We start from the raw sequence: 14,869 nt of genomic DNA, 5'->3' as shown, positions 1-14,869 counted from the left end.
TCTAAAATGCTGTACCCTCTGGAGTTCCCTTCGTGGCTCAGAGGTTAATGAACCAACTAGGATCCTTGAGGATGCGGGTTCAATCCCTGGCCTCGCTCAGTGGGTTAAGGATCCAGCGATGATGTGAACTGTGGTGTAGGTCGCAGACGCGGCTCAGATCTGGCTTTGCTGTGGCTCCTATGTAGGCCGGCAGCTGCAGCTCCAATTCAACCCCTAGCCTGGAACTTCCATGTGCCACACGTGCGGCCCTAAAAAGACAAAAAATAAATAGAAATAGAATAGGTAATGAGAATAGGTAGATGGAAGTAGAGTAATAGGAATGAATAGAATGGAATAGAATAGAATAGAATAGAATAGAATAGAATAGAATAGAATAGAATAGAATAGAATAGAAAATGCTGTTCCCTCGAGTCAGATGCTAACTCGACTTAGGAAAGTCTCTTTACTTCTCTGAGTCCCAGCACTTGAATGAATACATTAAATGACACTTATCTTACTAGAGGCATGGATATCAAATAGGAGCACAGACAGGAGAGCATTTTGAAATATCAGACAGGCAGGACGCATTTCTACAAACCAGAGACAACCGTGTCACCATAAAGTTGCCTTGAAGAGAGAACTTTTTTTAAATTTTTTTTTGAAGAGGTAACTCTCTGTACAGTAAGGCGGTGTTCTTGCTCAGGCCGCAAACCGACAGATAATCTTTTTAATCGACCTCTTTGTCATTGACGTTACTGTTACATTTAAGTTATTTTCTCCCAAATCTCTCTCTCCGGTTTCAGCAATAATAGAGCTTGAACGGGCCAGAGTTCCTGGCCTCCTGTCTCAGCTCACCCTTGACCTTGGATAGCCAGACCCCCATGTCAAGTGTGGGAGGGGAATGTTTTCGTTTCCAGGACGTTGAAATGACTGTGATGTCCTAAAAATGAAAAAACCAAAAGCTTGTGTGTGAGCATCGGAAAACCAGACTGTTGCCTTTACCTCTGCTCGGGGACAGAGTTCATGGCCTCAGTTTCTCCATCTGTAATGCAGATGACTGATGCTGTTTCTTCACATCTGTGTCTCTCCAGCATCGCTGTGCATTTGAATAACCTCAGGGAACTTATTGAAAATGGAGATTCCCTGGGGCCCACCGCCAGGGGTTCTGACAACGGGGCGGGTGGAGGACCAGGACTGCAGTTCGCGAAGGTTCTCATGGGGGGGGCTCTCCGCCTCCACGGTGACAAGCACTGCTTGGTGCAGTTCCTTCCAGGTCTCACTGGTTTTCGCTTTCCCCGGGCAACGTAGCATTTGCGGGGAGGCAGACTCCTTGAATTGCAGTAGCAACCGAGTGACAAACTGCATTCATGAGGCTGCCAGTCTGGCCACGGAGGACCCTAACCTGCCCTGACATACAGAGGGCGAACTCAGCAGAGTTTAAAGGGGCCGAGGCCCTGCAGACCCCGCCACTGCCAATTCCCACCCATTCAAGCCTTGGAGAAGGGTCAGTCTCGACTGTGGACAGAGCTTCCTGTCTATCCAGGGCCTGGCACTGCTGTTCAAGCCAGCAGGTCAGGAGAAATCCCCTCTTCCTCTCACAAGAGACGAGAAGCCAGACCCTGGAATAAAAGCACTGCCTTATTGTCCCTGCTGATGCCCCCACCCCGGCCTCCCTCTCCCTCTCATTTAATTGCCATCTCCGTACAGGGGCTACAGCCAAGCTTCGCTGCCTGTCAGCAGCCTTCCCCAAAGAGCAAAGGGAATTTAGAAGGCAAACAAGTCATAAAGCAGTTTTATTAAAATAAATACAGTTGTGTTTCCAGAGGCCCAGGCTTCAAGAGAGAGAATAGGAACAATGCCAACATATGAATTCACTCTCTCGGTCTGGGTACAAGGCTATGATGCTAAAACGACAGTTTAGCCACCGGGGCGGGGAATGGGCTAGTTAAAGAGTGAGCCCTTCGGAGCGATGGGGCATTTCTCATTTTTCCAGAAAGACAGTTCCTCCCAGTGATGCTTGCTGAACCTGTTGCAGGTATAGGGCAGAGTCACCAATGCTAGCCGTCTCTGTCACCCACTGTCAGCGCCTTTCCTCCTGACCTAAATCACCCAGCTCTTTCCCTTCGCACCCGAGTAACCCTGAGCGGGCGATGAAGTCCCTGGGTCTTCCTTCCCTGTCTGTCAGGCGAGATCAGAGTCGTGGCTGCTTCCTACGTACATGTGTATTGTTTTGAGCAGTTTGTTTGGGTCAGACGTTGTTAAGAGTCACCATTCAGGCATCTCCTTTCGTCCTTGCCACCGCCCTCTGCGATGGGCAGGGTTATTTTCCACATCTTACGGAGGAGGAGACGGAGGGTTGGTGAGATAAAGTAGTTTACCCAGAGTCACCAGCTAGTTGTGGCAGAGCTGGGTCTCCAGCCCCACTTCTCTCTCCTCTCAGGTCTGTGCTCTTTTAAAAATATGTTTTTCCCCCAGGTGGACAGATAGAATTGTTTTATTGAGATAGATGTGACATATAACATTGTATTTGTGGTAGGTGCCCAACCTACCAATTTGATATGTGTGTCAATATCAAGCAATCACCAGGATAAGCTCCAGCTTGAGTCCAAATCCATCGCTCACAAAGTTTTATTTCCTCGCGATGAGAACGCTTAAGATGCACTCCCTGCGCAAGCTTTGCTGTGAACGGGATTATCACCTGCAGCCACGGGCTGTGCGTTACAGCCTCGCAACTAATTTGTTGTATAACTGGAAGCATCTTCCTTTTCACCATTTTCACCCTTTCCTTGCATCTCCTGCATCCTGCCTCTGTCACCCAGCAACCCACTCTCTGCATCTACGAGCTCGCTCTCTTTTTTGATTCCGCATATGTGTGATCATACAGGATTTGTCTTTACGTGGCATTTCACTTGGCATCATGTTGCACATGACAGAATTTCCCTGCTTTTATGGCTGAATGATATTTCTCTGTGTGTGTGTGTGTGTGTGCGCGCGCATGTGTGTTTGATATCACATTTTCTTTACCCATGTATCTGTCACTGGACCCTCAGGTTGTTTCCATGTCTTGCAAAGCCTGTGCTCTTAAATATGTGAAGGTCGGGAAAATGCCGAACACCTGAGGCAGAGGAAGAGCAACAGAACTTCTCTTTACACTGTTAGGCACGTTTCAAGTGGAGAAGCCAAACGGGAGAGCGGTGGGAACATAGGCACATCCTTGTCCTGTAGAGGCTTGTGCTTCCACTGCAGGGGAATGAAACACAAATATTGGACACAGCCCACTTGGGGGAGTAGAAATTATCCAAAAGATTGGCGAGATTATCTAAAGACTCTCGATGGGCTGAACCTACAGATAAGTAGGCCATTGTGACTGGACCTCAGGCGTGAGGGCTACGAGGGTGAAGCACCTGCGGTGGGAGGCAAGAACAGAGGAGGGTGTTTCTGCCGGATGACTGACGTTGGTGTCTCTGGGGCTGCATTTGTGCACCTGTAAAATGAGCAGACTGGGGGCTAGATAAAAGAGCGAAGGGTCTCAGAAGGGTGAGGACTAGTCAGGAAAGGGAACCCTCCGCTCCGGCTCTTCGGGACTGTTCCCTGACCACCGAGGTCGTAACACTGTTCCCTGGTTCCGTGTTCGCTGCCACGTGACCCTGTAATAATTTACTCACCCAACTCTGAACTGTCTGAAGTCATCTTCTTTGTTGATTTGCTTCTTTTTTGCCCGTTGCCCCGCCGCAGTGAAATGTATGCTTCCACGGGTAAGAGATCATGCCTGCTAAGTAAGGGGTCCCCAGTGCTTGCAGCGCTGCCGGGCATGTGGGAGCCCCATCCTGTTTGTTGAATGGATGTTCATGATTCTTTTTAAAGCATTCCCAACAAGCCCATGGCATAAGTACCTTATAGCATTTATTTAGGCAGAAAAAAAAATGTATTTATTTAGCAGCTCGGGTGGAGAAAGCATTTCCTCCCAGGTCTGTTTTTTTTTTTTTGGACCAGCACTCCGAGCCATTAAGCCGGGGTACTTTTCTGTTTGTCGCCTCTGTGGACATGGTGAGGCCGAGATCCACTGCTCAGGTTGTGTGCGTCGACCAGGGGTTGCTGTGAGATGTGAAATCCACCCATCCTCTCCCTCAGAAGCCCCCTGCAGCGGCGGTGACTCCCACAAGCACAGAAGGGGTGGAGGCACAGGAGCAGCAGACAGGGCTCCCGGGGTGCAGGCAGCGAGTCAGGGACCGAGAGGCGTCGGCTCCAGACCCAATTTCCACCCTTGGAACAGCAGCCCTTCAGTCTGCAAGGCACCTTCACAGCCCTCACAGAGAGCCTGGGCCAAAGGCCTGCTAAGACTACCCTTCTGATGTCCCTGAGAAAAGAAACGAGTTCTAGCCGTGTAACTCATTTGCTGCCAGTGACGGAGCCAGGATGGGAATTCCCATCTTCTCCAAGGTCAGGGTCACTCCATCCTGCTCCAGGGCGCTCCCTTGTCCCCGGCCAACCTTCTCTCTCCCCCAGGGCATGTGCTCCGGAGCGTCCAGGTTCACGCCACGTCGGGCATCCGGTATTTCCTGCTGTCTGCGGGTTTAGTTTTGTGTTCAGGACGTCTGAGTGGCGAAAAGCAAGAAGTGAAAAGAGAAGCTTTGGTACTTGCCCTGTTGATAGAGTCTCCCTTACACACAACCTTCCTGGGGGGGCTGCCTTCCCGTCCTTCGCATCTCCTGTTTGAAAAAAGAGGCACGTGGTGCCCATGAAGATCCTGGCAGCCCCCTGGCAGTTTATAGCTCTGCAGCAGCCCACGCAGATAATCCAAGCTGAACCTTTTGCCAGCTTATCTTGTCTTGATAACCTCGCAACCCTCCTTACCTGGATCGGGCTGTCCGATGTTTAATGCTAGGTTTCTAGCATCACCTTGAAGTTCAAGCATTGCCCTCTTTATCTTGGCAGAATTTACGGTGGCATTTTTCAAAGGCCAGACCAGAGGGAGGACGGAAGAGGGAAATACAATGTGAGGCCAGTGGGGGCGAGTCGTGAGTTTTCTTCCATCTGTCGTATGGAGGCTTTCCCCAGCAGGATTAACCTTTCCTAATGCTCTTTGTTTCCTGAAAAACCTCTGGGAAAAAAGGCGCCTGGGACGGGTAACCTTCAGAGCCCTGCTCAGGGCTCACCCTGTGGCCGTGTCCCACCTCAGCCGCCAGTCCTTCTGTGTTCACGTCATCCAGGTGTCTCCTAAGCTAAGATGTCCCTCAAGGCGTCTGGAGGAAACCCAGTTTTATCTTCGAACCTCCCTTTTTGTCATGCTCTTCCCAGGGTGATCACATCAGCATTCACAAGGACAATAACACGCGTCCTTGTGTTGTTGGTGACGTGGGACAGCATGACATGGTATCATGTGAACATATGCAGCCCTGTGCGTCAGAACTCAGAGGGTCACACCTACCATGTCTTAGTAAGGCTGATCTCCCATGGGTCCCCGCCTTTCCAAAGGACTTTGCATACCTCGTGTGAGCCAGTCCTCACAACCACCGCATGAGAAGCTTAGATCATCCGTCCTGATTTACGCATGGGGAAACCAAGGCTGAGACGGGCGCCCCAGCTTGTCACTCTTTTCAGAGAGAATAAGGAGATTTGGGGTGTCCCCTGACCTGGCTCCTGGTCCACCCTGGCTCTGATCGGCCCTCTTTATGTTATAGGCTTGTAGGGAGCCTGTTCCCCACTTTTCTCATCTGAAATTCAGGTTCTGCAAATACTGCTTCATCATAGAGCTACCGAGGAGGTCAAATGTCCTGACAGGTAGAAAGCCTTTAAAAAGGGCCTAACTCAGACGTAATGGGTTCAGCCCTCGATGAAAGCCAATTATGATGTGATGGGGTGAGTTTCCTCTCCATAGGACATTTCCAGCCATCAAAATTGATTCTCTCTTCAACAAAATCATTTTCTTCCATTTCAAAGTATTGTCATCTTCACATTTTTTCACTGTTACTCAGGAATAGTTCTTTATTTTTTGTACACTCATCCTCATGATTTGCTTTAAGATTTTCAAATCTGTTTCCTTAGTGGTACAATCTAGGCTGTCAATAATTTTCAGAAGATGACTTTACTACAAAATTTTTATTGGCTCTTCTCTTCTCCCAGAGGTCAGTCTCATCCTTTGCACCTGCTTCGTAGTAGCGCTCTTCTCCCAAGCTTCAAAAAAAGAAAAAAAATCACACCTAGAAATACTGCCAAAAATGACAGTTCCCATGACAACCCAAATGAGTGGACATAAGTGCCAAAAGTAATTCAGTACCTTTACATGTTCTCTGAATTCTGTGGATTCCTTTAATTGATGGGCAGAGAAAGGGGACGGGAATGATCTGGCCTGTGGGCTGTCGTTTGCCCCCTCATGATCTAAAAGATGCCAGTTCATTGTAGAAAAATGGAAAGTAAGATTTACCTTGTCCTTACTGAAGCTCTGAGAGAAACGTCTTGCAGAGGACAGGCAGATAGTATATATTAAGAGTGTTTTGTTTTATTGTTTTTTTCCCAGGGAAGGGATGCACGAGGGCTGCTCTGCCTACAGTATAAGCCTGTGTTCTTTCACCTGTGCGACAGGATATTTTATTCTGGACTCTGTTACAGAGCTAGCCAGGGAAACACACGTCTTCCTTTCTTTAATTCCACACACAAGCTTTGTCTCTGTATCATGTGTTGTGCCGGCAGCCATTGGGTGGACAAAGACGAGCAAGGCTCATTGGCAGCTTTCTAGGAGTTTCCTCTCTGAGGCGGCATAAGAGAAGAGGTGGTGAGGGCAGGCAAGTAAACCAGCAAACAGCAAAGCCACAGCAGAAAGAACCATGGGAAGGGACCGGTAAGGAGCCATGAACAGAATACACAGAGAAGACACATGCCAGAGAAACGAGTTTGGTCCTGGGTGGTCCAGGTGTCGTGACCAAAGAGGGTGGCATCTAGCTGGGCCGAGGGGACTGAGAAGACCCCAAAAGAAGCTGGGAGAAGGGCAGGTCAGAAAGAGGAAGCTGTCAGCGGACAGGTACAAAGACGCAGGGCATGTGCTGAAAACAGAATAACCCCTTGTTATTCTGTGCCTGGAGAGGTAGAGTGAGACGTTGAAAAGGAAGCTGGAATTCCAGCCAGAGCTTCTGAGCTGAGAGAGGCAGCCGAAGGGCTGGGGTTGTATGCCCCAGCACAAAGCAGCACTGGGTAGTTTTTGAGCAGGCACATAAATCAGAAAATACAAGACGTTACTAAAAAAATGTAACAGTGGTATGAAGACAGCTCGCTTCATTAAATGAACCTCCAAGAACTCTGAAACGGTGCTGTCCAGAAGAAAAATAACATGAGCCACAAATGCAAGCCACGTATGGGGTTTTAAAATTTCTTATAACAGCAATTTCAAAAAGTAAAAAAGAAATAATTTCAATAATATACTTTATTTAACCTAATTTCCCCCCAATTTTATAGTTTTAACATGTAATCAATTGAAAAATTATTAATGGGGTAGAATTATCAACGTTAACCTCACACTAAGTCTGGAAATTGAGTTTGTATTTTACACGTAGGGCAAGGCTCCATTCAGACATGCAGTATTGCATGCACTCTGTGTGGCTAGTGGCCCTTATCGGACAGCGCAGCTCTAGAGCCTGTGTGCTAACAGGCATCTGAGAAGGGCCTGGGCTGATCTGAGCACAGTCATTTGAGGATCTGGCTGCTTATTGCACCAAGTTTCCTGGTGCGCTGAGTTCTTCTCGAAAAACCAACCCGGGAACAATTGCGGTACCTTTAAGATAAAATATTGATAAAATGCCGTGTGGACTTAGAACATCCTTTGTTCTAGCGAAAGGTAGGTCAACGGTTAAGGTAAGTAAAATCTCAGGCACTTGACATTATCACAGTGCGTTGCAATGAGGAGTTTGGATCTTAGCATTTTTCAGCTGGAAAGGCTCTTAATGGTTATTTTATGAAAACTTCTAGTTGTACAAATGGCAGAGACTCAGTTCAATCAACTAGATATTCCCCTGGGGCTGCCCAGTTCTTGCCTTTTCCCAGGTCCGTGTGCATGCGTGTGCGTGCGTGTGTGTGTGTGTGCACACGCGCGCACACACGCGCATGCATGCATGTGTGTGTGCCTGCATGTGTGTTACTGAAACTCGGCCTCTGTTTACCAGTGCCGAATAGAAATGCAGAAACAGAGTTTTGGATGAGATAGCAAAGAATAACTTTGTTGCTTTGCCAGGCGAAGGGGGGCTATGGCGGGCTAGTGCCTTCAGAACTCTGTCCCCCACCCCCGAGGGGCGTGAGGAGTCCTACAGTGTCAAGAGCAGGGCATGAGTGGCTCCTGGACCTTCTTCTGATTGGTTAGTGGTGAGGTCATTGAGAGTCTGTATCATCAGCCTTCTGTTGCAAACCGCCGGGGGTCTGCGTGCCTGTGGGCAGCGTAGGGTTAACGTCTCCCACCTGGTGGGGATTTCGGTATGTACACAACAGCTCAAGAACCATGGCTCATACCTTTATTATCTGTAGTCCTTGAGGAAAAACTACAGGTCCTTGACTTTGTTGAGTGGCTAAATGATGATTATTCTGTCTTGCGACTGTTTCCTTTTCTTTCTGCATTTTCTCTCTTCTCTAATCAAATTGCACTTTACAGTTTTTCTACAGACAAAAGGCAGGTAAAGAAATGGGTGGGGACTATTCTGGGAAGGCCCTATAGAATCCGGCTCAGTTGTGTGTGTGTGTGTGTGTGTGTGTGTGTGTTCGCTTGTCCACACGACAGAGAAAAAAGACAGCAGCAGAGATGAGGACGGGGGAGGAGGACTGTAGAACAAGAGCCCAGTGAGGCATTCTCGAGCTACAGATGCCATCCTGATCCACTATAGCACAGGCAGACTCGCAACCAAATTAAGGTCATGCCTTTGCTAATGTATAAAGAGATCTGTGTTATCCTCGGAAGTATTTTTACCAGGAGAAGGTTTTGGGGGTTTTGGGTTTTTCTTGGTTTTTTTTTTGTTTGTTTGTTTGGGCCACACCTGTGGCATATGGAGGTTCCCAGGCTAGGGGTCCAATCAGAGCTACAGCTGCCTGCCTCCCCACAGCCACAGCCACAGCCATGCAAGATCCGAGCAACATTTGCAACCTACACCACAGCTCACGGCAACGCCAGATCCTTAACCCACTGCGTGAGGCCAGGGATCGAACCTGCATCCTCATGGAGGCGAGTCAGATTTCTTAACCGCTGAGCCACGAAGGGAGCTCCCAGGAGAAGTTTTTTAGCCAGAATACCTGACAGGTAAAAAGATGAGAAGGAATGCTTGATTGAAGTACTTGGTGTGTTGGCTTAGGTCCAGAGAGAGGGAGATAAGAGTGGGGTTTGTGAAGGGTGCAGACAGACACCCATGGAGCAGAAACAGCAGCAGCCACTGACTTCCCTTAACACAGAGGGCCCTGCACTGCAGGAGGTTTTAAGAAAGGTGAGGTTGAGGACCTATCAACTGTTGTCACTCCTTACCTCCCACTTAGCAGTAGTTATCTTCTCCCAAAAAAAAGAAAAGGGGGGAAGAAAGGAAAATAATATGCTGTGACTTTAGGCTCTCATTTATTAGTCCGCATATGACATTGAACTATCCTGGCCGTCCTAGGACAGCCACAGTTTATCCTTTGGACCCAGCTAGGGGCATGCAGTCTAGAAAGCTCTCCAGGTGGTCTGTTTGAATGCTTCCCTTACCAAGGTGAAAACTATTTATGGCACCGCTTCCTAATTTTACTGTGTGGACCAGCCACCTGGGGGTTGTTAAAATGCAGGCTCTGACTCTTAGGCCCTGCGTTGCTGAGCGGAGGGAGAGGCACCCGCTGCCTGTCTGCAGCCCACACATGGAATAGTAAGGCCCAGAACATCAAATCTCTGTCAAAACAAAGTAACGTGAGCCTCCTCGGGGATTGCTCTCTTCCAGTTGGAAGGCCTGTGGTTTGCAACACAGGGGCCTGGAATTTGAAAAGCGATGAGGGGTGTGGCTCAGTCCTAACAACCCGACTGGCATCTATGAGGACAGGATGCAGGCTGGATCCCTGGCCTGTTCAGTGGGTTAAGGATTCCGTGTTGCTGTGAGCTGTAGTGTCGGTCAAAGTTGCTGCTCGGCTCTGGCGTTGCTGTGGCTCTGGTGCAGGCTGGCAGCCGCAGCTCTGATTTGACCCCTAGCCTGCGAACTTCCATATGCCAGGGATGCAGCTCTAAAAGGACCCCAGAAAAGAGAAAAGAGATGAGGCCTTCACAGGTCCCAGGGGTCTGAGCTGCCGCTTCCGGCCTGGGAGCATCTCTTTCTGATGAGGCTCACTTCTTTTCATCCTTCCGCCCCTCTGCCTTCAGGTGTCGAAGCTCGAAAGGGAGAAGACTCAAGAAGCCAAGCGGATCCGGGAGCTGGAGCAGCGCAAGCACACGGTCCTGGTGACGGAACTCAAAGCCAAGCTCCACGAGGAGAAGATGAAGGAGCTGCAGGCGGTGCGCGAGAATCTCATCAAGCAGCACGAGCAGGAATGGCCAGGACAGTGAAAGTGCGGGATGGGGAGATCCAGAGGCTCAAGTCGGCGCTGTGCGCGCTCCGGGATGGCAGCAGCGACAAAGTAAGGACAGCGCTCACCATCGAGGCCCGTGAGGAGGCCCGGAAACTGTTTGACGCAGAGCGCCTTAAGCTCTTACAGGAGATCACGGACCTGAAAACGGCCAAAAAGCAGGTGGATGAAGCGCTAAGCAATATGATCCAAGCGGATAAAATCAAGGCTGGGGACCTCCGGAGTGAGCACCAGTCCCACCAGGAAGCCATCTCCAAGATCAAGTGGGAGTCGGAGCGGGATATTCGGAGGCTGGTTAGTAAATTCGGGGCAGAACCTTCTCTTTCCAGGCTTCTGAGCGTCCTGGGGCTGGCTTCTCCGCTGTTTTTCCTGAGTGGGTGATCCCCAGGGCCCTCCTCCTCCTCTCTCGCGAGCACTCTGTCCAAAAGTGCGGCCCGGCCAAAATTGGCCTTGTAAAAGGTAAAAAATTTTTGGAGTCACCTGTATCATTCTGCCAGCCCCACAGGTATGGAGAGATCTGTCTTCAGTGACCCTTAATTTCTTGGATGTCTATAAAAATATGCTGAATTATGAACCCTTCCAAAATGGGCATGTTTTGTAGGCTTTCCATTTGTAAAATGTCTTGGGGCTTTTGATGAGGGTAGGGAACTGTCTGTGGCTTTCAGGGTGTCTGAAAAGGGCAGCCACTGGGGACATCCCGAGTGACTCACTTGTCTTAGCCCCAGGAACCGTGTCTAAAAGCAAAAACATAGAGCTGTGCAATCCCTAGGCATTTTAAAAATAGACCTTCTTTCCCAGGATAAAGAGGGGCCATTTGAAATAAGGGTCATTATAGTTCTTAAGTTGAATGTCATTCCTCAGTAGTTTCTTTGCTGTCACCAATTTGCACGACTGACTTCAGCACCTGCAGAGTTGAGTCTTTCTTTGTAATATGACCAAAGCCACACGAGTCCCTCACTTTGCCTAAAAGTAAGACAAATACTTAGTTACTATGTGAAAGCTGTCATGTCGCTGTCTTCGAAGAAATGTTAATATGCATCTGTATGCAGAATGTTTCGCTTTAGTTATATCTTTGCTGTATCTTATCAGATTAACTCTCCCTTATTAGAGTGTACTTTATTCTTCTCTAAAAATACTTTCTTAGGAAAAACTATACTTTCCTTCTTGTATCTGTCGATTCTAAGCATTTATACTCTGAGAACCCCAGTTATATTCCTTGGAGGATATCTCTAGGATTTCAAATTTATGTAAAAAGTGGTTATCATAGAACATTTTAGAAAACTAAACATGTAATTTTCTTTGTACTGCAATACAGTATGACTGTAAAATGTTGCGTTTGCCACTCTTTCCAAATTCTTTATCTGAATTTCATACTGCTGCGTTGGTTGACAGTACAGACCAAACACAGTGCAGAAATATTGGTCTCTGCCCTGCCTTTGGTTTTTAAAAACAACAATAGCTGATGAAGAGTCAGGATTGTCAGTGACCTCTGAAGTCGGCAGGTAGGTAAATAAAAAGGAAGCTTTATATGAAGTATTTTTGTTTGTTGATGGTTTTCAGTGTAAAAATCTACAAACATATCCACTTGTTGATCTGTAATTTTTTCCATGACTTCCCTTCACCAGTATGTTGCCAAAGGACACGCAAAATCCCTCATAATAACAATGTAAGAAGAATGGTTCAAAAATTGGGTGCAAACAGAAAAGCAGGGGGAACTTTTTCAGTAATGCAGATGCACTTGTCTTCATTTTTTCCTTTTTCTTATCCTGTTCTTACCCCAAAATCCAGTTCTGTCTTTGGAACCAGAAGGGAGGGAAATGGGAGCCATTCTGCCCAGAAAATTTTCCTACAGAATTCTTGTATGTACCCCCCTCCCCATCTAAGAACTAGAACTTTGGAAGATTGTCAGTGTTCTGAAAGCAGAGTCCATGCTTATAACCAGGATTCAATAGAGACTCCTCCCCTGGAGTTACTAGAACTTCTACAGAAAACCATTGGGAACTGCTGGATGGATAACCTTGGCATCAGTAGGGCACAGAGCCTAGTGGAATGGACTCTAGAGTCAGAGACTGTATTTTAAATCAGGCTTCATCACTTATTAACCATATGACCACGACCAGGTTTTTAAACCTCTGGGCTTGCAGTCATCGCCTGTAAAATGGCGATGTGAGAACCTACATAATAGGATTCTTATACAATGAATTAAGGTACATAAGACTCCGAGTACCTTGACTAGTAAAAGATCAATACCTTTCAGTTATGAGGATGAGAATGATTCTGTGGGCATAATGGGGCGATTTCCCAGCAAGTGCAGTTATGGAGAGTACATCAGGACCACCTAGGAGCGTGCAGATAATGGAGCCGTGGTGAATGCAGAAAAGACCGTGGATGACAGATCTAGCAAACGAATGTGCCCTTAGATAAGAATCACCCTAAGTGCACGTCTCCTGCAAGGACATAGAAATAAAGACAGTGCTCTTACTCCCAAATTAGTAAGATGGTGTTTGATACTTACCAGGCCATCAGATTGTATCAGAGGATCATGCCTCTCAAAATTGATCTAAAATTTAGTCATGCAACTTGGAGGCAGTAGCTCACAGATAGTTCCACATGGGAAAATGTGACAACACATTTTATAGAACACAATAGCAATTTCTGTGTGTGTGTGTGTGTGTGTGTGTGTGTTGGTTTTAGGAGCAAGCAACACTGATACAAAGTGATTTGTATAAAGTGTCGTTTTTAGCAATAGAATAGTCTAACAGAGTGTATGTATTAAGTGTATCTATTTCTGTTTTGAATATTCTCCTGAAATATAATGAAATGAGAAGAAAGGTTTCGCCCAGTGGCTGTGCTTTCTTCAAAGATTGTTCACTAGCCCTCACCCAGGGATGGCAAAAGGTTTTCAGTCCAAGGGAACTCGGATTGCTTTTGGAATCAAGTGCATTTGGCCATTACTTTGAGAAATATTTCTGCAGCCATGGCCAGACTTAACCAAAAACAAGTCTTGGGATCAATAAAGAGGTCCCACAGATAGGGGTGGGAAAGTAGTGGCTACGATTACCAGGTAGAGTCCATTCCTATTTTTGTCCCAACCATGATTTTCTGACAGTAGTGGCAAATGGTTGCTCAGAACCGGCTGCTCTGAAAGTTGAAAAAGAAGGGAAGAACCTTATGACAGACCCAAGGAAAGACCTCACTCTCAATTCACCACCTGAATGCAAACAGCCTGGTCTTAGGAACCAGGGGGCTGCCGGAAGTCTGCAGCTTCTGCAGTTACCAATGACTTGTTCCTCGGTGCTACCGCTATTTAAACGGAACTCTAAACTCATTCCCCCAAACAGGAGGTCCTATCACAAATGGTCGTGGAAAACATTGCAGTAGAATATTTAGCATCTGTCTTTCTTAACACTGATGACCCATTTTTAAGTTGACTTTTGCTTTCCATAGCCAACAAGCCCAGACTGTGTCAAACAGTGTACTGAGTCACAGAATCTACATAGGATCTGCCAGAGAGAAAAAAGTTACTCTCCCTGGCACCCAATTAGTCTAGGATGGCCCATCATTACACAGTCCTGCCTTGTCTCATTCGTGAAGTCTCTATACACGCCATCGCCATGACTTTCTTTCCTGTCTCAGTAGAAAGCAGTTAAGCTCGTCATTGTAAAAATGCCTTTCTTTGCAGCGTTGCTAAATAAGATGTCCTGGGTGTCATTTCATTCAGATGGATGAAATCAAAGCCAAGGACAGGATCATCTTTCCCTGGAAAAGGAACTGGAGACGCAGACGGGCTATGTACAGAAGCTCCAGCTGCAGAAGGAGGCTTTGGATGAACAGCTCTTTCTGGTCAAGGAGGCTGAGTGTAACATGAGCAGTCCGAAACGAGAGATCCCAGGGCGGGCAGGGGATGGCTCTGAACACTGCAGCAGTCCTGTAAGTCTCTTCACGTTGAAGAAGTCGGGAGTCCCCTTCTATTTAGCTCCCAAGTCTTACTTTTCACTTAAGCTCTTTTCCTGTTGACTAGAGAGAAGTCAATTCCACCTCCTACTATAAAATCATCTTGGGAGTAGGGTTTTCTAAACTCATAGACAACAAAATCATCTGCACTGCATTAGCTAATCACAAGAGAATTACAGATCTTTTAAAATCCCTCATAGAATTTTTTCTGGCCAGATGATACCTGTCCAAACAGCAGCCTATTATAAGAATCATAAATAAATAAAAATACTTTGCCTCTTGCTGGCAGTGTTCCCTTGTAATGAACAATTAGGTTGGAAATTGGTAAAAAATGGTTATCAGCTGCAGGATCTAAATGTGTGACTGTGTAAAAGACTAAGCCGTTTCT

General features: G+C 47.2%; 1 protein-coding gene across 1 annotated transcript in view; it reads left to right on the top strand.

Moving 5' to 3' along the window:
- The window catches only part of JAKMIP2 (janus kinase and microtubule interacting protein 2), a 181,477-nt gene that overhangs the window by 116,399 nt on the left and 50,209 nt on the right, over positions 1 to 14,869 (top strand). Inside the window, 4 exon segments of the mRNA XM_021084964.1 lie at positions 10,325 to 10,490; positions 10,493 to 10,821; positions 14,249 to 14,282; positions 14,285 to 14,457. Coding sequence (XP_020940623.1) covers positions 10,325 to 10,490; positions 10,493 to 10,821; positions 14,249 to 14,282; positions 14,285 to 14,457 — 702 coding nt within the window.

Source organism: Sus scrofa, chromosome 2 (genome assembly GCF_000003025.6).
Source record: "Sus scrofa isolate TJ Tabasco breed Duroc chromosome 2, Sscrofa11.1, whole genome shotgun sequence".
Taxonomy (NCBI): domain Eukaryota; kingdom Metazoa; phylum Chordata; class Mammalia; order Artiodactyla; family Suidae; genus Sus; species Sus scrofa.
Note: the sequence above shows the minus strand (reverse complement) of the source record. Positions and strands in the feature narration are given on the sequence as shown.